Source organism: Rhipicephalus sanguineus, chromosome 6 (genome assembly GCF_013339695.2).
Source record: "Rhipicephalus sanguineus isolate Rsan-2018 chromosome 6, BIME_Rsan_1.4, whole genome shotgun sequence".
Taxonomy (NCBI): Eukaryota; Metazoa; Arthropoda; class Arachnida; order Ixodida; family Ixodidae; genus Rhipicephalus; species Rhipicephalus sanguineus.
The window spans coordinates 124,897,843-124,920,741 of record NC_051181.1 but is presented as its reverse complement, the minus strand read 5'-3'; the positions used below and the strand labels follow the sequence as shown (position 1 = coordinate 124,920,741).

General features: G+C 49.1%; 1 protein-coding gene across 1 annotated transcript in view; it reads left to right on the top strand.

Annotated features, from left to right (window-relative positions):
• LOC119396351 (membrane-associated guanylate kinase, WW and PDZ domain-containing protein 2) overlaps window positions 1-22,899 on the top strand; it is a 64,929-nt gene that overhangs the window by 19,238 nt on the left and 22,792 nt on the right. Inside the window, 8 exon segments of the mRNA XM_049417062.1 lie at window positions 1,246-1,326; window positions 2,280-2,498; window positions 6,725-6,803; window positions 7,153-7,419; window positions 8,601-8,817; window positions 13,353-13,638; window positions 14,538-14,720; window positions 15,441-15,633. Of these exon segments, the coding sequence (XP_049273019.1) occupies window positions 1,246-1,326; window positions 2,280-2,498; window positions 6,725-6,803; window positions 7,153-7,419; window positions 8,601-8,817; window positions 13,353-13,638; window positions 14,538-14,720; window positions 15,441-15,633 (1,525 nt within the window).

The window sequence follows — 22,899 nt, the reverse complement described above, 5'->3', positions numbered from 1 at the left end:
GCATCAAGAGCAAATTGCAACCGAAACGAGGATCAGGGATGCTGCCATGTTGCTGGAAATCGTCACACTCACTTCCGGGCGACAAGCGATTTTTCTGGTTTCCCCAAAACCTGCGACGCGACAAGCGACGGCGATGGATGGCCCTCCGCGACAGAAATCCTTCGTCTCCGTCGCTCGAAAATCGCGTGCATGCGGTTGGGCATGCGGTTGGGCCTTAAAAAGCAAACATGGCGGCTGGCGGAGCTAAGCGAACGCGTTTTTTTCTCGTAAGTCATGGAGGTCGTCAGTGCTTCATGCGCGTCAAAACAGTTTCTTCCGTCGAAATAATGAATTATTACGTTTAAATCGGTAAATTTGCGGCAACAGCATAGCCATGTTTAAAGGACAGAAACAGAGATGGGCGCGTTCAGCTGCCACAGACGTAGAAACACATGGCGGGCATGTGGTGAAAACTACGGCATTTGTCTTTACTGCTATTCTAATACGGCACGCTTCCGCCAAGGGTGGGCAAAAATTAGGAATCTGTTTGGTGCGTGCAGTTCACTTGGTGAGTCTTGAAGAGTTATTTACGTAACGTTCGACAGATGGTAAACATGATGATCATCAGCTAGACTTGGCACACCACATATCACTGCGGCAAGTTCGGGGGTGCGATCATTACGCGGGGGGGAAAAAAAATCGAATTTTGACGACAAAATTTAGGGGTGCGATCATACGTGAGTGCGATCATTAGCGCGTAAATACGGTATGTCTAGTCAGGATCGCATAGATGGTGTGACTTTCGTAAAAGTTTGTGTGTTCATCACTTGCACGACGATTTGGACTTAATCTAAGTTTAATTAGTGAAGGTTTAAACGTTCATTGAGCATTAAATGCCCACTTAGATGATTTATTAATGAAGGCCAGGCACACTGTGTGAAGAGGCAAGTCACACTGGTACATGTTTTCTTTGTCTGTTGCGAAGCTATCATACTAAACCCGATTTCCTTGTGGGCACTTGCCTCGTGCTCACCACGTTACATTTACTGGCTCGCCAGGACATCTACTCAAGTAAGAGCTTGGAGGACCTGGACAGCACGGAGTCGCGGACGCGGGCCTGCAAAGTCGATGCCGGACCTGAGTGGTCCGGACAGGCCGCGGCCACAGAGGCACAACAGCGCTGATCTGCTCAGTGTCGGCAGCGGAGGGGCCCCGGACATCCTGGATTTCTCCGGGCCCGCTTCCCCCGGCGCTGTGGCTCCTAAGCCGCAGATGCTGACAGTGGAGATTGTCAAGGGAGCGTCAGGCTTTGGCTTCACGATTGCGGACAGTGCCTATGGCCAAAAGGTGAGTAACCGCCAGCCAGCTAGGTTTCGTGTAACCATTCCTCTGAGGCAATGAAAAAGCCATGTTACATGGGGTGTCGATGGAGCCAACGTTTCGACAAGCGGACTTGTCTTCTTCAAGGCTGCGACTGAAGACTTTAAAAACTGCAACCGGGGGGGGGAAGCTTTCTCTGAGGACTTTGGTCTATACAGTAGGCTCTCGCTAAATGTAATCTGAAGGTACCAGGGAAATATGTTCCGTTTAACAGGAGTTTCATTTACTGAGAGGTGAACTGGGGTGCAGAATTTAAGTATGAAACAAATATATTAGAGGCAGTTGTTCCGTTTAAGAATCCATTCTGTTTAAGAGATCTTTGTTTATTTAGATCTGTATATGCTGATTGGCTAAACCAGGAGTGTCTGAAACAAAAACAATAACTGATACGGAGGCGAGGGGCTCGGTGGAAACGCACTGCCTAACAATTTACGCATTTTATTTGAGCGTAACACAGAGCTGGAATTGCTGTGGCAGCTGAGTAGCTAAGGCGTCTCCCTGCTGCGCGTGATGTCGCGGGTTCGATCGTGACTGTGTCGGCTGCATTTTGATGAAAATGAAATGCAAGAACACTAGCGCACTTATGTTTAGGTCCACATTAAGTAACCTCAAGCGTTTGAAGTTAATTCAGAGTACGACACTACGGCGCTCCTCATAATCATAAGTTGAGAGGTCGTTGATGATCGAGGAATGTCTCTGGAGCCAGCATATTGACAAGGCAGCTTGTCTTCACTGAGGCAGCAATTTCTTTTCTTGGCAGTGTTCTTACGAATTCCCAACTCCCTTTCCTAAACCCCAGAATTCATTTGACTGTTTAATTTAGCCTTGCGCTCTTAGTTGCATTTATGTGCTGTTAATTGGCCCATGCTGTTTTGTGTACGTGCTTTGTGTCCTGAGCTTGTCTGTCCAACCTCGTGCAGGTGAAGAAGATTCTGGACGAGCCGCGCTGCCAAGGCTTGCAGGAAGGGGACCTCCTAGTGGAGATCGAGGGTCGGGACGTGCGGGGACGCCCCCACACCGAGGTGGTGCAGGCGCTCAAGGACTGCCCTGTCGGCCAGGCGGCTCGCATCGCCCTGCACCGAGGCGGTTTGAGGCCAGCGCCTTCCTCACCAGCTAAGGTCAAGGCTCGTGCCGCCAAGGTGAGCAGTCGGTCAAACGCACGCCGTTTCCTTGCGCTTCCTTACGATTTGAAAACGGCTGACACAGTTTTGTGGCATGCCTTCTCTGCCGTGCACCGCTCGGTAGCAAGAGAAGGTAACTAAAGTGTTTTGGGTGCATTCTATATGATCCCTGTAGTACACTGTTGCGATAACGTGACCCACCCTGGCCACCTAGACATTGTCATCTCTATTTAGGGCTGCACAGAGGTGGCCTGAAGCAACTGTTGCTACTAAAAGTGATCGTATGGCCTTGATGCACGATATTCCAACTAGCCTGTATTGGCATCATGCGAATATTGTATTGTTGCCATTGTCGCCTTCGTTATTGTAAGAGAAAGAAGGAAAAAAAAAAAGCTTCATAACTGCTGCTCCTGAGTACTCTTGAAGTGTGCTGATTGCATACATGAGGCAATATACCGCCAAGTTCGACCTGCTAGGCAGTTAGGTTACCTGATAGCTGTATAGAAACGGTGCTTCTTGGCTTAGCCACACAATCTTTTTTTTTCTTTTCTTATCTAGTGCATTTAAGGGGGGACGCGGCTTTCGTATCGCGAAAAATGGCAAAAAAATCGATTTTTTGAAAATCACATTTTCAGTTTCTGTAGCCCTTTTTATATCCGATTCCAAAAATATCTTCACCAAAAACCGCGTAGAAGTGCTATAAAAAAATTGTTGCGCCTGCCGAGGTGGCGAAAATTATTGGGGAAATCGCAAAAAAACACTGATTTTCAAAAAATCATAGCTCCGCAACGACGCCACCGGGCGCCGATATCTTGGGCTCATCGGAAAGCGCATTTCTCCGTCTTCAAATTCCCTGCCGCAGCTGGCTCCTCCCTTCGAAAACAAGCGCACAAAAAGCAAATGTTCGAAGGTCGTTTCGAGCCCTCCGATTGGCCGCGTCCGCCATGTTGCCCCAGCGCGCCTCGCCATTGGTCCGATGCTCGCTCCGGGAGATCGTCGTCTGCAGCTCGTGCGTCTCGAGCTCACGGCTGTCGAAAGTCGTGCTACTTCGTTGCGTGTTCGCAATCGCTCTGTGTTCACGGCTCGACGATAACTTTGAACAAGAACTACGTTTTAGTTTGGAGCTACTAGCGCAAGCTCGGTGGGATTACGATGGCGCGCCGCACTCGTAGCGAACATCGCAAACGCGCGTCTCGGACCGACTTTCTAGCGTTGACTCGTCGGATCCGTGGTTGGAGGTTCTGCTTATGCGCACTTCAGACGTCGTGACAAAGATGATCGCAGGACGACTCTTTGTACTCGCGACCACGCCTTACGAACTTTGAAACATCGGGCACCGCGGCCGGCGCGTCTACTTCTCGGAGTCGTCACTAGGCCTAACTCCGCTCACGGCGTCGGCACGCGAGACGAACCTCGAACTTTGCGGGCAAGAGCAACGCGTTAGCGGACTCGCGGCAGTGTGCTTCTTCGCAAGGAACGAAGCGCTTCCCCCGCCGGCTTCTCGGTACAGCGGATGGTCATTTTACGCATCGGCGGCGGACCCCACGGCCAAGCTCGTCGCGCAGCGGGCGCGCGTCGGCGTCCCGCAACGCGAGGCCAAACACGTTGCGCGCCTATTTTTCGTCGCCGCACCTAGGCATATTGCGCATCGTCACCGAATGCCGCCACCCAGCACATCGCGTGCTGACTTCCCGGACTATGCGGCCGAGCACTTAGAGGTGAAATAAAGCACTGTTGATGCAATTTAGGCGCGCTTGGGGCCGTGCGTGGTATCGCCGTAAGCGCTCATGAATCATCTGAAAAAATAAAAGCCTCGCAGAAAACCGTGTCCGCGACCGGGTGAATGATGAAGCGCATCGCAGGCGAGGTTTACAAATTAGCTTGACGAGTGAAACAGGGAGATGAATTTATATCTGCCCAGTTCGCGTCTTGAATAAACTGCTAAGGAATTCCTATTCCACCAATGTCTTGGCCCTAACTGCCTGTTATTTAGGAGGAAGTGATAGGTTGCCATGATGAGAGCCGCTTTTAGTATCCTATAAAAATGATTCAATGATCACTTGCAATCAAGACTGTTAATTATGTTAATGAGAGCATGAATACAAGAAAGCTGGCAAATCATCATAGTACATGACCTACTTGAATTACAATATGTTGTTTTTTGTCATGTCTATTACACCACTTCATAACTTCCTTTAAAATTCATGCTACATGTTCTTTGTATATCAGAAAAGGATTTTAAGAAAAAAAGAAAGAAAACAAAGGCACAACCGATGAAAGGCCACTTGTGCAGGAGGTCCAACCTTATAAAACACCTTAAAGATCACAATCTTCTTGTGTTTTAGAGAAGCAAGGCACCTCAAACTAAAGACAGGGCACTCAAGAAAGTGCACATAACGAAGGACTCAAAAGATTACGACCCCAGTGCCTTTTGATGAAGTAATATTGTTGGTACAACTTTAAAAGCCGTTTTCTCAAAATGACTTTTCTTGCTTCCTGCTTCGCTTGTTCCGCTGATTTCTCAATGACCGCTGGGTCTATTTCAGTTCCGTTTTTTGTTCTATATTCCTTGAAGCACAGTTCAGGGCGTGACATTCTTGCTTTTTCAGTATGGCGTTTTGATAATTAGCTATTTAACGAGTTGCACAAAGTCTCGATGCCTGTTGCGCAGTCACCTCATGAAAAAGGAAAACTAAAAAAAATTTTGTTGCAAATAAAAAAATCTAAGAATGTCTCGCCCGCAATCAGACATCTTAGAATGCATAGCACTTTGAACGAGTTTCCTATCGCATTTTTTAAGCGAGTCAGACTCGGAACAAGAGCAGAAGGTGAAATATATTGTAAATCAAAAAGTTGTAAAGATATATTCATGAAATTTCTACAGTAGCATTAAAACAACATTTCAAATAAGTGTGCCAATTTTCATCAAAATCCATGAAGAAATAAGAAAGTTGGTACCGAAAGCCACGTCCCCCCTTAATTAGGGGTGTGCGAATATTCAAAATTTCGAATATTTTTCGAATAGTGTTTGCTATTCGATTCGATTCACACTGAAATTTTACTATTCGAACTATTCGAACTTCCCAAAGACAAATGCAGTCAACGTCCTGTTGAAAGTGACCCCTTCAAATTTTCAATATGCTTCACCTCATTACACTTTCGTATTGCGGCAAAGCTGCCTTTCAAGCTTCGTTACGGTCGAACTTAGCCAAAAGACGAAGTCCGGTTGGAAATGGTCCCTAGATTTTCAATATGCTTCACCTCATCACACCCCCGTATTGCGGCAAAGCTGCCTTTCAAGTTCCGTTACGGTCGAACTTAGGCAAGAGAGAGTCAACGTCTGATTGAAGTGGTCCCTAGATTTTCAATATGCTTCACCTCCTCACACCCCCGTATTGCGGCAAAGCTGCCTTTCAAGCTCCGTTACGGTCGAACTTTGCCAAGAGACAATCAACGTCCGTTTGGAAGTGGCCCCCAGATTTTCAATATGCTTCACCTCATCACACCCCCGTATTGCGGCAAAGCTGCCTTTCAAGCTCCGCTACGGTCGCAAATGTATTAACTCAAGAAAACGCTGGTTCCAACATGGAGATGAAAGATATGGCAGAGTTGGGGGCTCAATTAATGCTGTTTTGGACCTGAAATTTGGGCAGGAAGTCTGAAAAATCGGACGCCGAAGCTTTTTAGCATCCAAAATTTTAGATGTTCTTATATATCGACGTCTACGAGGCAGATTTGGAACTCCGGACTTGAAGGGAGCACACCCTTGTCCGCCGCATCAGTTGGGCCTCCACAGCATTTGAAAGAGGAAGAGAGGCTGAGGAAATGGCATCTCTGCCTATCACGTGTAAAGTGTTGTCGGCAACACTTTGGTTGCACCAAATCATGTACATAAATACAATTCGGCCTCTACATTGCCTCACTCTTGATAAGAAAGACAACTATGAAATATGACCCCACCAGCGCTTCATCAACCTAGCGGAAAGAAACACTTTCATGTTGCGATCTCACAAGAACATACTTAGGGATTCTCTGCAACTTTTTCTGTAATTTCACTTCGAATTATTCGAAAAATGTTTGAGAAATATTCGAAAATTATTCGAAATTATTCGATTCGATTCGCACTCAATCTTTATTATTCGAATTCGCTTCGCACCCAAAATTTTGCTATTCGCACAGCTCTACATTTAATACTTCTTGACACAGTTTAGTGTGATATGTATAAATTTCTCTTCCTACTTTAGGTTCGTCCTTCGGAGGACTTCCTCTCGAAAGGATCCAACTCGACCTTCTCACATTTCGCCCTGAAGAGCTATCACTCAGGTAAGGACCAACAGCTGCTATCCAAAGTGGGCAGACATGACGCCTAACCTTGATTCAGTTACCGATATCATTCCTAAAATAACACTGATGTATAAAATAAGTGGCACTATTGCCGCTTATGGCGAGCGACAGCGTTTGTTTCTGTTTCGCTACCAAAAACAACTGTTCTTGCGAGCTTTCTATGACAATACCACTTGTATTTCAAAACGTCAAATTTTGCTCGAAGGCTCCCCTAGCTCCTTTATACACTGTCTGAAATGAGGCTTCTTACACTGTCTTCATTGCAGTTGGCCTCCTTTAAACGCCTTGCTTCGTCGCTAAGTCTCGCACTCTTGCACTTTTTTTCTAGACGGTTACGTACCGGCGTACCAGGGCCCGTACCGGAGCAAGACACCAACTGCCGAGCTTTACAGTTCGCGCGAGAAGGAAACCATTGTGGTCAGTCGTCCTAAGACACCGCTGGTGGACACTCGCCATTGGACGTCCCCGTCGGCAGACACCTCGGGCACCACCAGCACGAGGTTGGAGCAGCAGACGTCCGTTCCCAGCATGGATGACACGCCGGCAGGGAACACCTCGTCCGGCAGCACTAGTCCGGCCAAGCCGCCCAGAACAGGTAAGACCTAGGCACGGGCAGATTGGATGTACGGTTGAACCTTATAATGAACACTGATATAGCGAAATAACGGTTATGGTGAATTAAACACTAACTTTGGTTGACCACACTTCATTTCAGTGACATTTATTGTTTTGATAACGAAACTGAAACCCTGAGCGCCACCGCAATATTGGCTATGACGAATAAATATCTGGTTTTCGCGAGGCTCAGAACTCAAAATGTAGCATGATAAGCAAAATATTTATTGAAAAACAATTCACAACCACATTTTTTAAAATGTGTATGGGACACTAAAAATTTGTTTAGAAATGTGGTCACGTCTTTCTTCAAATAAATGTGAATGCAGGCCTGTTTTGTTAACCAAACTTTGTTCTATTGTAATTTCACCTTCTCGTGTTACGGTCTGTTTAGTTTGAAATGCCACCAGGAGACGGGGAAGGATTGCCTCGTTCAGTATAGTGGATTTGAAGCCGAGAATAATTCGTTTTTGTGTCTAGGACTTTTGCACGAGCAAGATTGCCGATTTGTTAGCGCGATTTCTCTGTACAATTACAACAAATATCAGATGTAACGAACTAATTTATGGTCTTCATGCTACTTTGTTATAACGAGACTCGACTGTAAATGTGCCAATGGTGAACCGTCACGAGTACAACTTTTACAACAACTGAAAGGGACACTCAAGTCTAACGCTAAGTTAATTTACACTGTTACGTTATTAATTCGGAACCTTGTTGTCGTTAATGTTGTTCGTGATTTTAGGTTCGTTACTAAATGAAAAAAAAACTAAGGTCACGGTTTCAGTTTTAAATTTCGCACCGGAACCTCAGCACTGGAATATCAGCGCAGCATCATGAATTTCAGTCTTTTTTTTTATTATTGTAGTTACACTGGCTCTATAATTACAAACTCCCCGAAGTTTTCATGTTCTCTCTGACTCCCTCAGAGCACGACATAATGGACTTTTGTCGACAATGAAATATGTAGGCTCTAGCAAATGTCATCGCAATCAGTGATGTCCCAGCAAGGTTGTGCAGGACCTTGAAGGTGGCACAGCTACACGTATATTTCTTGAGCAGCTCTCCTGTACTTTTTGCCGCACCTTGGTGGTACAGACGCAAATTGTGGGGTGTGTTACTGTCGTCAAGGAGACCCAAACTCGTTTGCATGCATTGCAGGCCAGTACGGTGCGTGGTACTTTGAACCATCGTCCCGTCAGCCAGAGTGGGCCGGCCAGAACTTCCGGGACACGACGATCCGTCCTGCGAATCCCAGCCAGCAGCCGCAGACGCTGTCCCAGCAGCAACAGCAGCAGCAGTCACCCCGGTGGTACTCTTCTGCACAGGCCGACTACGGCACCACGTCTGTGTATGGTGCCAAGGGAAACAGTCCTGCGTCAGTACACGCTTGATTACATATTTTGTTCAAGTGAAGCTTGTTATGACTCACAGAATTCGATAGTAGTACAGTTTAGACCGCTTATAACGTAGGTCGCCGGAGTCGCGGATAACTGCACTATAAGCGGTACTGCACTATAACCAAAACAATGATTTTTAAGGTCCTCTTATAACATGTGGGCTGAGCGGCCACGCGTATGCGCCGATTGCGTAACGCGGCGGAAGCATTCATTGTCTATTTATAAGCGGAAAGGGTTACCTGTTTGTGCACATCCCAGGTCCAGTCTTTCCAAACGGCCTTGATGTGAAGCAGACAAAACACAAAGCAGATTCAAGAAACGCCTTTAATTATTCTCCCGGCGGGCGAAAAAATGCCGTTATTTTGCTTTGCCGCTGCTTGCTAATGGCCTTGGCTATGACCTCGTCCTCAACAGCACATAGGCGTTGGAGTGCCTTGTCAGTGAGCTTGTTCGCGGTGCAAAACCCTTTCAGTTTGGTGAGGTACTCCAGTGCCTCCTTGCACGACACGTCTGGAATGTCGTTGGAATCCTCAACAGGCACGGACTCGAGTGCAGCCTCGTCTTCGTCACCCCGGACCGCTGCGACGATGTCTTCATCGGTTGCAGCCTTCTCACACACGTCCACGTCGGCGTCGATGTCCTCCGAAAAGTCCTCGAAAGTGTCGCTTTCCGATACAACGTGGTTATTGATCAAATCGGACCATACCTCGTCCGCACTCACGGTTTGGTCGTCACCGTCGTCACCGGGCGCATCGGCACAGCGATCGCGGATGAAGCCTGCTTTTTCAAAGCATTTCTTAATTGTTGTCGGCTTGACTTGCCACCAAGAGGCTGTGACCATATCTATAGCTGCTCTCAAATCCACTTTCAGTGGCTCTTTCCGCTGCAAATGCAGGAGAACTTTTTTGCATATGCGCTTCTTGTATAGAGCCTTTACAGTTGCTATGACGCCTTGATCTAGCGGCTGGCTCTTCGCGGTGGTGTTCGCAGGAAGGAACTTCAAGTTCACAGCTGTAAGTTTTGGCTGGACGTTATGAGCTGAGCAGTTATCCAAAATGATGACGACACGGCGCTTTTGCGTCACCATTTCCTCGTCAAATTTTTGCAGCCAATCTTTGAACAAGTCTTGGGTCATCCAAGCCTTGCCGTTGGCTTTGTAGGTCACGGGAAGATGCTCCGTCTTCCGGAAGCAACGCGGCCGCGCATACTTTCCTATGACAAGCAAGCGGCGCTTGTCTGAACCATCTAAGTTGGCGCAGAACAATACGGTCACACATTCTTTTGACGCCTTACGTCCAGTGCAGGGCTCACCTTTCATTGAAAGAGTCCGATTCGGGAGCAGGTTATAAAATAGTCCAGCTTCGTCAGCGTTATAAATGTCGCGGTCCGCATGGGCCAGAAACATTGCCTCAACGTTGATATTCAGCCACGTTTGCACCGCAGAATCGTCAACTTGTCCACTTTCGCCAGAAATAACTCTGCAGGTTATTCCATGGCGATCCTTAAACCGCTGGATCCAGCCGTTTAAGGGGTTAAATTCATCGTGCCCCAAAAGATTAGCGAAGCACTTGGCCTTCGCTTGTAGAATGGGCCCACTAATCGGCACGTTTTGAGCCCGCACTTCTTTAAACCATCGGAATAAGGCAGCGTCGACGTCCTCGTACTTCGAAGTGCGCATTCTTTTTCTGGACGATGAGGCAGCATTCGTATCCAGCTGCTGTCGCACCTTGTCACGATTCTTCCAAATCGCCGACACGGTGGTATCCGCGATACCATATTTTGCCGCCACAGCAGTTTTCTTGGTGCCCTTTTCAACTTCTTTCACTATGGCGACCTTCGTTTCCAGCGAAATGGCTTGCCGTTTCCTGGCGCCTGCAGGTGTGGATGAAGCCATCAAAAGCACGCGGTCGTGAAGAAAGGTAGGCCCAGCAACCAATCGATCAGGAGAAGCAAAACACAACACCAATGGAGCGAGGCTTACGGGCCGACTGAGCGTGCCACGCCAGTCGCCGCGCGGCCGTTCAACCGGTTCGACAACGCACGCCGTAGCGGCGGTGCTGCCATCTAACTTGAAGAGCGACAACTTGACAACGAGAACACGGATTGGCGGAGGAAACCCCGCGCTGTTTCGAATATCGCCCAATAAGAGTGCTCCGGCGCACCATGCTCCGGCGTCTTCTCTGCACCTGTTTTCACTCGTTCGCTCGTTCGTTCTGTGCGCCCTTCTCCTCCGCACAATGACCTCGTCTCTCTCTCTCTTTCACCAGCGCTCCTTGGAGCACCCGCCGCACCCCGTTGAGGAGGGCGTTCGCCGTCGCGTTTGTCTGCCGGACTTCGAGGCATCTGCACTGTAACCGGTACATTGCCTCCTGCGACTGCACTATAAGCGATATGCGTATACATAGGGTTCTATGGGAGAATTAACGGGAGTCTGAAAAGACCGTATTATATCCGGTCCCGCACTATAAGCGGTTACGTTATAAGTGGTCTATACTGTACTGGTGCCATGAACAAAAAAACCTGGTGCCGGGAGCGTTCGGAAATGCGGCCCTTGAAAGTGTGCCGGTCACGGCATATTTGTATGTGCAGTTTTCCAATAATTGATGCTCCCTCGATCATGGGTTTGTCAGCGATTGGCCATTTTTGATATCGCAATCTGATCTTTTACTGAGGTCATAGGGTTTTCTACAATACTTACTAGAGGGAACTCTGGCGCTAGTGTCTATGGGAGCTGCAACGCGTGACGCTTCAGCCAGCATGGGAATGATGGGTAGTACACGGATTTGTCTAAACTTCGCACTTTCGGCTCCGTTTGGCTCGGCGTCGCCTGCATCCGCTTTCTCACAAGACGAAGTTCAGCAAACGTTCAGCAGTTCCACTTCACCACTTAACTTTTTTAGGCTCACCAATTCAAAACTGGTCGCAAAGTTCACAACTGATCCATTCTTTTATCCGAAAGAAAACCAAAACACAGCAATAAACAAAGCCACGAGTGCGTTCGAAGCCCGCAAGTACGAAGACTAGGCAAATCCGTGTACATACTACCCATCATTCCCATGGTGGCTAAACGATCGCAGCGCCACAGTCCCCTCTAGTTAATTTTAGGAAACTCTATGACTGAGGTGACTTGTCGTTTCACATTGCTCCATTTCATTGTTGCTTGGATATGAACGCATGACAGTCCTTTTTGCCTGTAGCAACAGAAGTGTTGTGCTGCTAGGCACATGGATGAAGGTCTAGTTTTTGGCATGAAGGAAGGAAACAGTTAGGAGGGAGCATCGTGCAATGCGAGAGAAAGAAAGAAAGAAAGAAAGAAAGAAAGAAAGAAAGAAAGAAAGAAAGAAAGAAAGAAAGAAAGAAAAGTAGCTTGTCAGCCATGCACACGCCAAGCTTCACTTGCCCCATTTCGTGATTGGGGAAAGGCTCCTGTTTTTCTTTCTCTCTCCCTCTTTTTATTTTTTTTTCTTTAAATTGAAGTGAAGGTTTCTATGTGAACCCATCCAGGCTTTTCCTCCGTGGCTGCTGCTGCTGCTATCTTGTTGAATAGGTCACACTAAAGTTTGACCTCGGTGCTTCAACATCTGTGCTCCAACAAAGCAGCCTGAATCTCTAACCACTGCGTGCACGCTTCCATTGTTCGAATGCCAGCTATTGTTTATTCCTCCGTGCTCCTTATTATCTTTAGCGCCATCTAGGAGCGGTGCAGGGAAGTAGCACTTCTGAAAAGCTAACGAGCTCCGTTGGTGAACGATTCTGTGGTCACAAAATTGAGCCTGCTCAAGGCCTCTAACATTCCCTACGGTGGAAGGTTAGGGATCTGATAGGCAGTGGAGTAATGAGTAGACATTGTGTCGTGCATGTCCATACATTGAGTGAAAGACTAAGGTGCAAAGGTGCTTCGCTGCACGTAGATTCTAACGGGTTATGATGACTCTGGTGCAAGAATCCATGGTCTGTTTTGGCATGCCTCCTTTTTTTTTTTAGTGTATTGTGCCTGATAATTTCGTGTCATGAATGCTATGTCATGCTGATACATGCATGCCATTTGTCAAAGTACCAGGAATGCAGCATTAGAGAAAGAAAGTTCATTAAGATGGCAACTGTTGTAATGGAACAAGATTGACCATCAGAGAGTGAAAATCGTCTTTAGAGGGTAGTTGGCATTGTTGGCGGGACCTGTGCTACTGGACACATCTCTCTGACGTTCCGGTATTCTGGTGTATCAGCTCTCTGGAATCCCGCATCGTGGAGAAAGGGTTATCAGAGGGAAAATAGGCATTCTGCCTATTTGCAGCAGCAAGCTAAGAGGTACCAGGATAAATTTTTCATCAACTAGGAAGGCTTTCTTTTTGAGCAGTCCGTATAAATTTCCTTGTAGCTTTGTGCTTCCTTTCATTTCATTATTCTGCAAGCACTGATATGTTTACAGACATGTTTGACCTCTCTTTTCTGCCTTCCATGGCATTCACACAGCACCGTCTGTTTCTCGTGCTTTCTATATTGTTGCCACCAGGTCGCAGCTGAGTAGCCCAATCGTCGAGGAGCGGCCAGCGCTGTTGACGCCGACGCAGAAGGATTGGTCGAGCCTGCCGGCTACGGACGGCCTTCCGCAGGGCAGGGGCTGGAGCTACAGCTCTCCCGACTACGGCTACACGCGGCTGCCGAGCCACCAGTCGCCGGGGCTGCGCTCACCGCTGTCATCGCTCACGCAGCAGCTGAACAGCAGTCACCTGAGCAGCGGCAGCCCCTACTATGGCCTTTACGGTTCTTCGGCGCTAGAATCGCCGAGTTTCACACAGGTACGCAGAGTCAGGTTCGTCTCGAAACTGATGGGTGGGGTAATTTCATCCTGGGACCGTGAAGCAGAAAGCAAAAGAGCGTTACAAATAGAAAACAACAGCACTGCAATAAAGTACAAAGCACTTTCATGGAAAACGCACTTCTATGGCTGCAATAATTGTGTCGCTTTCGCAGCATTACCTGCCGAGCATGAAGTGGAGAAAAGTAATCTAGGCAACGCAGAAGGTCACGGGGAAATCGAGACTTGAAGCTGTGAGCGGTGGGGGGAAGCAGCGAAAGTGTCAGCTATGAACAAGGGTTGGCTTCTGGCTGAGGCTTTTTCGAGCGAAGCTTGTTATGAGTTACAGATTTCGGCGGCGGTGTTGTCGTACGCGAAAAACCCGGCACGGAATGTGGGCCCTCGAGGGTGCGCTGTTCACATGCGCCGTTTTCCAGTAACAGATGCCCTCTCGATTGTGAGTTTGTCGGCGATCGACCATTTCCGATATGGCAATCTGATCTTTTATTGAGGTCAATTTTCGTTTTGTGTTGCCACATTTCATTGTTGCCTGGATATGAATGCATGACCACATTCTGGTGCCGGCGCCGGAACAGAGTTATTAGGCACGATGCCAACTGTGTAGGCGTGCACTTATGTCACGGCCACAACCACTTGGAGCCGTTTTGCTTCCGTCAGGGTGGCAAAGGGCGCGAAAGGGTTTTGTATGCACTGCACCGACCTCATTTCTGTTCAGAAAGAAAGAAAAGTAGTAGGGCACGCACACGCACGCCAGGCTTTGCTTGCCCCCATTTTCTTGATAGAAGAGGGGCTCCTGAATTTTTGTGTTCAGCTGCTGAACACAAAAATTTGGAAGTAAGCAATGTACAAGTTCCCGCATGTGGTCTGCCTACTTCTCAGGATAACCTGTCCGGCCGCAAGCACTCGACCTCCTTCGAGCACGAGCAGCCGGTAACGTCGGCGACGATGCGTTCAGGGGCTGACACCCATGCAACCGACGCAGTAGACCTAGTGGTGACGCTTCATCGGCAGGAAAGCGGGTTTGGCTTCCGCATCGTCGGAGGCACGGAGGAAGGCTCTCAGGTGAGTTTGGCTTCCCCAACTGTTGATGTTCTTTTTGAATACAACCCGGAAAGAGAGCTACGTTGTATCGAAATTTCGATATTACTTGGATGAACTGTGACCATATCGCGAACCGCCAGATTTGAAAATAGTGAATTAGGCCTGGGATGCATAGCGTGATTTTTGTATCTCCCGATAAATTTTGTTATGTAGACACTGGCGTTTGGAACATGGTGGCTTTCATGAACGAAAGCATTTGCCATTTGCTGTTGGCAAAGATTGGGGTCTTGACAATACTTGCATGTTTATTTGGTTTATGTGTGGAAGGTACCAAATGGCTTCCTTTTGCTTTTTTTGTATGTTATTTTTCGTGTTTTGTTCTGTGACTGTGTCTTGGGTGCCGGTTCTTGGGCATTACACTTTGTGTCACAAACCCATGATGTTGCATACCTTGATGTTAGACATGAGCGGTTGCTTGCTCTACGATTTTTTGTTTTTTGTACATGTGCAGGTTTTAAAAATTGCTGTTTTATTTATAGTAGTACAGTGCTGCATATCATGCAAATGTTTGCGAGGCCTTTAATTTACATTCTCAACAGTCTGCACTGTGTATGTATATCTATTGCTAATTTTTAACTAATTTTGCTGAAGTGAGATGATATTGGCTTTCGCCAATTCATTGCAAGCGTGGAACTGCAAATGAAGCAAGCCTAGCTTGTGCACTTGCCGCACGGGGCGCAGGTCTCCATCGGTCACATAGTGCCTGGTGGAGCTGCGGACCTGGACGGTCGGCTGATGACCGGCGACGAGATAGTCTTTGTGGATGGCCAGAACGTCCTGCACGCGTCTCACCACCACGTGGTCCAGCTCATGGGGGCCGCTGCTCTGAATGGATGCGTCACGCTGGGCCTCAGGCGGAAAGCTCGCTCATTGGGTGAGGAGAATGCTATTGCTGCGTGCACTTATTTCTTTTTGTGTCTCACCCACAAAAGCTGTTGCCACTGCTCGGCGCATGCCGTGCTGCAGTGTTTGTGAAACGTCTAGATTATTTTAGACTATTGCCGTGAGATTGCATGCATGACATGAGCAGTCGAGTTCATCTTAGAGCTGATGTGAGCACGAGTGATAAAGCTGGAATTTCTATCAATCGTGTATAAAAGACACCGGGTTCCTCTAATTATGAGATTACCGACAGTTGAAGACTGTGACTGCCACTACAGTCGAACCCGGGTATATCGAACTCGCCAAAAAACGTTTATTAGTTCGATATATGGCATAATTCGATATAGGCCCGCTATAGTATTTTGACACAAAGGCACATAACAATAAGCAAAGTACTTTATTAATATGGTGGCTTACTTGCGTGCCCTACTTTGGAACAAAATAGTCCTGGATTTTCTTCTGTGTCAACGACTTCGCTGCCTGTGACAGCACGCACGCCTCCACGTTGTCCAACGAGTCGGAGCAGCCTTCCACATTCACGCAATAGCGCCGGACCAACGCAAGTGCACTAATCACTTCGGAGGATGTAGGCAGTGGACCATCGTCAATTTCCTTATTGCTGTCGCTTTGGCTCGTGGTCGGCACGGCGTCTGCAACGTAGCCCTCATCTTGTAGCTCACCCATGATGGCGACATCATCGTCCGCACTGATGAACTCGTCGAATGTCGATCCGTCGATAGCTCCCGGGAACTTAAGGTGCTCCTTGGAATTTTGTGCGCGGCGGCGACATCGGACTTCTTTTCACCGCGCTTGACCCGATTTATGATTTCGAGTTTCGCGGCGAACGGCAAATTCTGCCTCTTTGCACAAGCCATGATGACAGCGCGCCAATAAAGTTCACAGAGCACCAACAGGCAACACCACCAGCACGGACCACGCTGAATGAGGACTCAAGGAAAACAGGCAGCAGCAGGCACACAAGCATAAAGAAAAAAAAAATAATGGCGCTCACTTCTACCGCCTCCGCGCCTCGGAGAAAGCACGACGGCCTCTGATTGGCTGTAAGCGCTGCGAGCGGGCCAGGATCATTTCTTGCAGGGGGGTGTTCGCCCGTGCACAACCGGGTCTAAACCACTTTTTCTAGGGTGGCGCCGGCAGTTTTCCCCGCCACCGCGAGGGAAAGCCAACTTGCTGGGGCACTTTTGAGGCACATTGAGTTTGATATATCGGTTGTCGTTGCTATTTTCGTTTGATGTAACAGTAACTTTTGCTATATATTCTCAATGTAAATTTACCGTGTTTAGAAATTGTTCGATATACGGGATAATTTGATATAAACGGGTTCGATATAGTCGGGCTCGACTGTATTAGTGCTCAGCATGCATTGCTTGTACTTTGAGTTACTTAATTTTCTGGGCTCAGGTTAGCCCAATGAAGAGTTTTGTCTCTACCATTGTGACTGCCGCCTTCTTGACCGTCACTAGTACGTGACGCTATTGTTGTCTTGTTTGTGTTTCGGCTCCGTGCTAAAAATATCAGGTTTGCAGCAAGGGCATTGAAGTGAAACAGTGAGTCGGTTTAGACTGCTAAATTGTTATTTCCATATTGCCATTAATTTCGCCATGATAGGTTTGTGGCGACGCACTGTGCGCAAACTGACGCAGCCTCCGCCTCGTCACTAGCTAGCCCGGCGTGACACGGCTGCGTGCTACACCACGCCTGCGATAAGGGACAGTGCCATTGCAGCGTCACCGGATGCTTACGTCACCGACGGTGGCTATAAAACCAAGCTGCCAAGCTCGGAAGTGATCATTCCTTCGCTACCCGACTGAGCACAGTGTCGGTATGCTCGCCCCGCTGCTGCTACTACGCTAATAAACAGTCGTTATGTTTTATGTTGGGATGCGTCCTTCCATCGACACGGCATCCCACATCTGGTGACCCGGAAACTGAACAAACCGCACCGCCGTGGCCGACCCAGAAGCCCTCACCGCTCTGTGCCAGCAAGTGCAGCAACTTCAACAGGAGCTGCAGACCCAGCAACAGCAGCATTCTTGCAACTCCTCCACAACCGAGGCTGTGCCTGCCGGCTCCGCTGAGGACGTCCGAGCTCCCACAGAAGGCATCTTGCATGCTGCCTCATGCGACACCCGGCGTGTCGCTGTCAAGCTCCCGCCATTTTGGGCGGACTCGCCGGAGGTCTGGTTCGCCCAGGTCGAGGCCCAGTTCTCCCTGGCGCGCATCGCGCAAGACCGGACCCGCTATGATTACATCGTCGCCCACCTGGACGCACGTTATGCCAGCCAAGTCCGGGATATTCTTGCCAACCCACCAACGGCCAACCTCTATGAACATCTCAAGACTGAACTTATCCGCCGCCTGTCGCTCTCGGAAGAACAGAAGGTACAACAGCTTCAGTCTGCAGAGCTTGCTGAGCGCAAACCTTCGCAGCTCCTGCGCCACATGCGTGTGCTCGCGGGCAACATGCAAGTTCAGGATTCCTTCCTGCGAGTGCTTTGGCTGCAACGACTCCCGCCGCACGTCCAGGCAATTCTGCAGGCTCAGGTTAGGCTACCTCTCAACGAACTTGCGGAGATTGCTGATCACGTCATCGAGGCCTCCTTGCCGCAGTTGTTGTCCACCATCCAGGCTGTCACCGCACCGCTGAACACCGCAGAGCTTGCACGCCGTATCGACAACATCGATCGACAGCTCACCTCCATTCAACAGCGCCTGGGTGAACGTCTTCCGATGCACCAGCGCCGCCACTCACAAAGCCGCGATCGTAACAACTTTTCGTCGCGGCAACCCGATAACAACGGCCCGTGTTACTGCCACCGACATTCGGGGACAGAGCCCGGCAATGTCGACCACCCTGTTCCGCTGGGCGTGCGGAAAACGCCAACGGCAGCTCATAGAGACGGCCACAAGCTGCCAACCCGGAGGCCGTCGCATCTTCGTCACCGACCAAATCATGAAGCAGCGGTTCCTTGTCGACAGCGGTTCTGACATTTGCTGCTACCCGCGATCCCATCTTCAAGGTTCTCGTCCGCCTACATCTTTCGAGCTCAGTGCGGCAAACCGCTCCACAATCAAGACGTACGGCTCGCTCTGCCTGCACATCCGGCTCAGAAACTTACACCGTGACCTTTACTGGAATTTTGTCATCGCCGACGTCGCCGAGCCAATCATCGGCTCACGCTTTTTGGCCCACTACAACCTCCTTCCGGACTGCAGCAACGACCTCCTCATCGACGCGACAACGGGACATTCCACACCAGGCCAGCGAACGACCGCACAACAGCCAAGCATCAAGGTACTCAGTAGTGACAACCATTTGCCGTACCACGCCATCCTCGCCGAATTTCCCGGATTGACGCGCCCCAGCAGACTGCCACGCAAAGTGCAGCACACCACCGTGCACTACATCCGGACCACTTCAGGCCCCCCGGTTTTCTGCCGCGCCCGTCGTCTTGCCCCGGACCGCATGCGCATAGCCAAAGCAGAGTTCGAGGCCATGCTCCGCGAAGGAATCGCCCGCCGCTCTGACGGTCCACGGGCCTCGCCATTTCACCTCGTTACTCAAGGCTGGCGGCCCTGTGGGGACTACCATGCCCTCAACGTGCGCACCATCCTGGACATGTACCCCGTCCACCACATACAGGACTTCGCCCATCGCATTCATGGCTACCACGTGTTCTCCGTGCTAGACTTGGTGAAGGCCTACACAAAGATACCCGTCAATCTGGATGACGTCCTGAAAACGGCAATCATCACTCCCTTTGGCTTGTTCGAGTTTCCCTTCATGAGCTTCGGCCTGAGGAATGCTGGATAAACCTTTCAGCGCTTCATTGACGAAGTCGTCCGCGGCCTCAACTTCTGCTTCGTTTACCTTGACGACATACTGGTATTTTCCCGCGATGCCGAAGAGCACCACAGGCACCTTCGTCTGCTGTTCCAACGCCTCGATGACCATGGTCTACTCGTCAATACCTAAAAGAGTACGCTAGGCGCTTCCGTCGTCCGCTTCCTCGGCCACGAAGTTTCATCTCGGGGAACTCGGCCCTTGCCCCAACGCATCTCGGACCTGCAATATTACCCTCAACCCACCACCGCTAAAGATCTTCGCCGTTTCCTCGGCATGCTGAACTCTTACAGGCGTTTCTTGCCACATGCAGCCGACTACCAGGCTCCCCTCCATGATGCTTTGGCTGGCCTACGAGGAAACCAACCCGTCACGTGGACACCGACGTTAGCGAAAACCTTCGAAGAATGCAAAGCCGCCCTCTGCACCGCCACGCTTCTCACCCATCCCGTGCCAGATGCTCCCTTGGGACTCTTCACGGACGCATCTAGCTTCGCCATCGGCGCCGCCGTCATGCGACACGTGGACAACACCTGGCATCCCTTGGCGTTCTTCTCTAAAAAACTCGCAGCTTGGAAAACGACCCCTTCAACCGCCGGTTCCGCTGACGAAACCACGACCGCCGCAGGTAAATTCCTCGCTGCACTATGACGTGATTCTCAGCTCAAACGTCATTAATCCTTTCCCATTTCATGCGTAGAAATGCATGCAAATGCGTTCGGAAGTGTGCAGTATTGACGATACAAGAATAGTCAAGAATCGGCGACCTGTTCTTTTCGTTTTGTGCTGTCACTGCTCCCACGGCGCCAACGAGTAACAGGTGACCGAACTGCCAGCTTGCTCGGTGTTGTTACGATCGGCCCCTGCGCCGAAAAGGAAGCAGCGTCCGCTGTTCTTCGAACCAGTGGCCGAAGGGCTGCTTGCCTGCTGACAGCCATTAAGGCACTTGAATTGTCCTCCCGAGACGGGAAGTGAGGCGCCATGCAGTCCGACGCATCAAGGTTTGGTGGGACGTCCTTAATGGTTTCCTGTCGCCAAATCTTCCTTGAAGAGATAGCGGTGTTAGCGCGGATTACAACCAGTCCCACTAATTGAGCGGTGAGGTGCTTCGGAGTGGCAGACCTTTTGATGCGACCGGTTGTCCAAGCGTGTGATCCATCACCCTACTGCCTACACACAGCAAGGAAGGACCCCCTTGGTGCCACAGGTGCAGGGTGCAGTGGCCACGCCCCAGTCGAGGATGTTGACCTGGGCGGGTGTGGGTGGCACCTTCATTTGTGCTGCGTGTGACGTGATTGGACCGTCCAAACTTAGAGATTCCCTCATCTAGGGATCTGGGGAAAAGAGACCCTTTAAAATGAGCCCCTGTGGGCTCATTCGACACGAAATCGTTGTCATGTAGAAACGAAATCTTCGTCATGTAACAAGATGTTCGTCATGTAAGACGAAAATGTTTGTCATGTAAGGAAATGCTCGCCACGTAAACAATGTAAATAAACCACGTTAACTTTCCCTTCAGTCTCTTCATGCTGTGTCTGCATCTTCTTCCTGAGTCTCCGGTGCCTGCAAAGGCTGGGTGCAACAGTGTACACACTTTTCCCATTGTGCTCCGTGCGCCCACGGGGCGCTCTGGGATTGCTCAAAAATGGTCTATGACAGCGTTCGACAAATCTCTGTAACTCCGCTCGTACTTGACGGATTCTAAAAAAATTTGTGGCGGTCGATTTGAGAGGCAATGAACTCCTTTAATGAATGAAGCCATTCGATGGTTACTTGGAAAAGTGTTGCAGGGCCCCTTTAAAGCGCGACCTCGCGAGAGCCTGCATCTTTCCTGCCCATCGGCAAAAGGAATAAAAAGGCCTTTTATTGAGCAATTTCGGAAATATTTGTAATAAAACTGCGTAATAACATTTGTTAGCGCATTGGAAATAAAAGTGGGTGAAGAAAAACGAATTGGTCGCTTATTTGAGCACGTCTCGAAGGACGAGTCTGTATACAACCGACTAATGATATAACGGTCACTTTTCGCGGCAGTTCGTTCCTGAAGGCAAGCTTGTACATACATATATTTTTAGGGGCGAAGCTCCTTAAGGCGGCACCCGTTCGTCCCTCGTCGTGCTCGTAGTAGTGAGTAACAAGTCTTACCCTTTGACCTCCAAGGTGGTGCCGGTGGGAGATTTCTCCTGTGCGTTGTTGAACAATGAAAAATTCGCAGCGTGCGCGTTAACTAAAAGCCGAATTCTTCTGTCTCTGTAGAAGTGTAAGTGTTAGCTAAAAGCCGACTTCTTCTGTCTCTCATTCCCATTAGCAGCCATTGTTTACCTCCAAGGTAGTGCCTGGTGAGATTTCTCCTGTGCGTGATTAAACAATAAAAATTTTGTTCAAAACGCCGTTGATTGATGAAATAAACCAACGAAAGACGCCAGATGTTTTGTAAAAACAAAACGAAAGAACGCCAGATGTTTCTAAAGCAAAACGAAAAAGACGCCAGCTGCTTAACGAAAGACGCAAGGTGTTTTCTAAAGCAATGGTTTTCTAAACAATGAAAATTCACAGCGTACATGTAAAATTAAAGTGAGCTGCAAGTCGTCATAACTCTCATCGAACCTTTAGTATAAACGCGCCCGATCTCACGTCGGTGATGATGTACTGGGCAGAATTCACGGAAGATTCACGGTTTACCGATGAACCTCCGCAGCTTCGCCCACTCATCATCATTCACTCCGTGGATATGCTGTGATTTTTTTCTGCTGTAAACCTCTAGCATTCACCATCATTGTGGCTGACCTTATCTCGGCTCTATCGTGGGAGACAGTGAGTGAGAGCTTGTCATCTCGCTGTCGGTGGGCATTGGAGTCCGAGTTGTCCTCCTTGGGTGATTTCGGGCACGCACTTCGATTTCGTTTAAGCAGAAGGGGGCCCAACAACCTTGATATTGGGAGCTGGCGCCATATCCCAACATAGAAACAGCACTCGAAATCTACATCTAGTCTGCAATTGTAGACATCGAGACCGTAGTGGTTACTCTCGAAGGCCTGTATAGTGTCGACACTTCCGCTATACCGGCACTAGAGCGATCTATGTCTTGTCTGCAATGGTAGAAAAGGCTGTAGTGGTGTGGTTACTCTCGAAGGCCTGTATAGTGTCGACACTTCCGCTATACCGGCATTAGAGAGATCTACGTCTTGTCTGCAATAGTAGACCTCGAGACCGTAGTGGTTACTCTCGAAGGCCTGTATAGTGTCGACACTTCCGCTATACCGGCACTAGAGCGATCTATGTCTTGTCTGCAATGGTAGAAAAGGCTGTAGTGGTGTGGTTACTCTCGAAGGCCTGTATAGTGTCGACACTTCCGCTATACCGGCATTAGAGAGATCTACGTCTTGTCTGCAA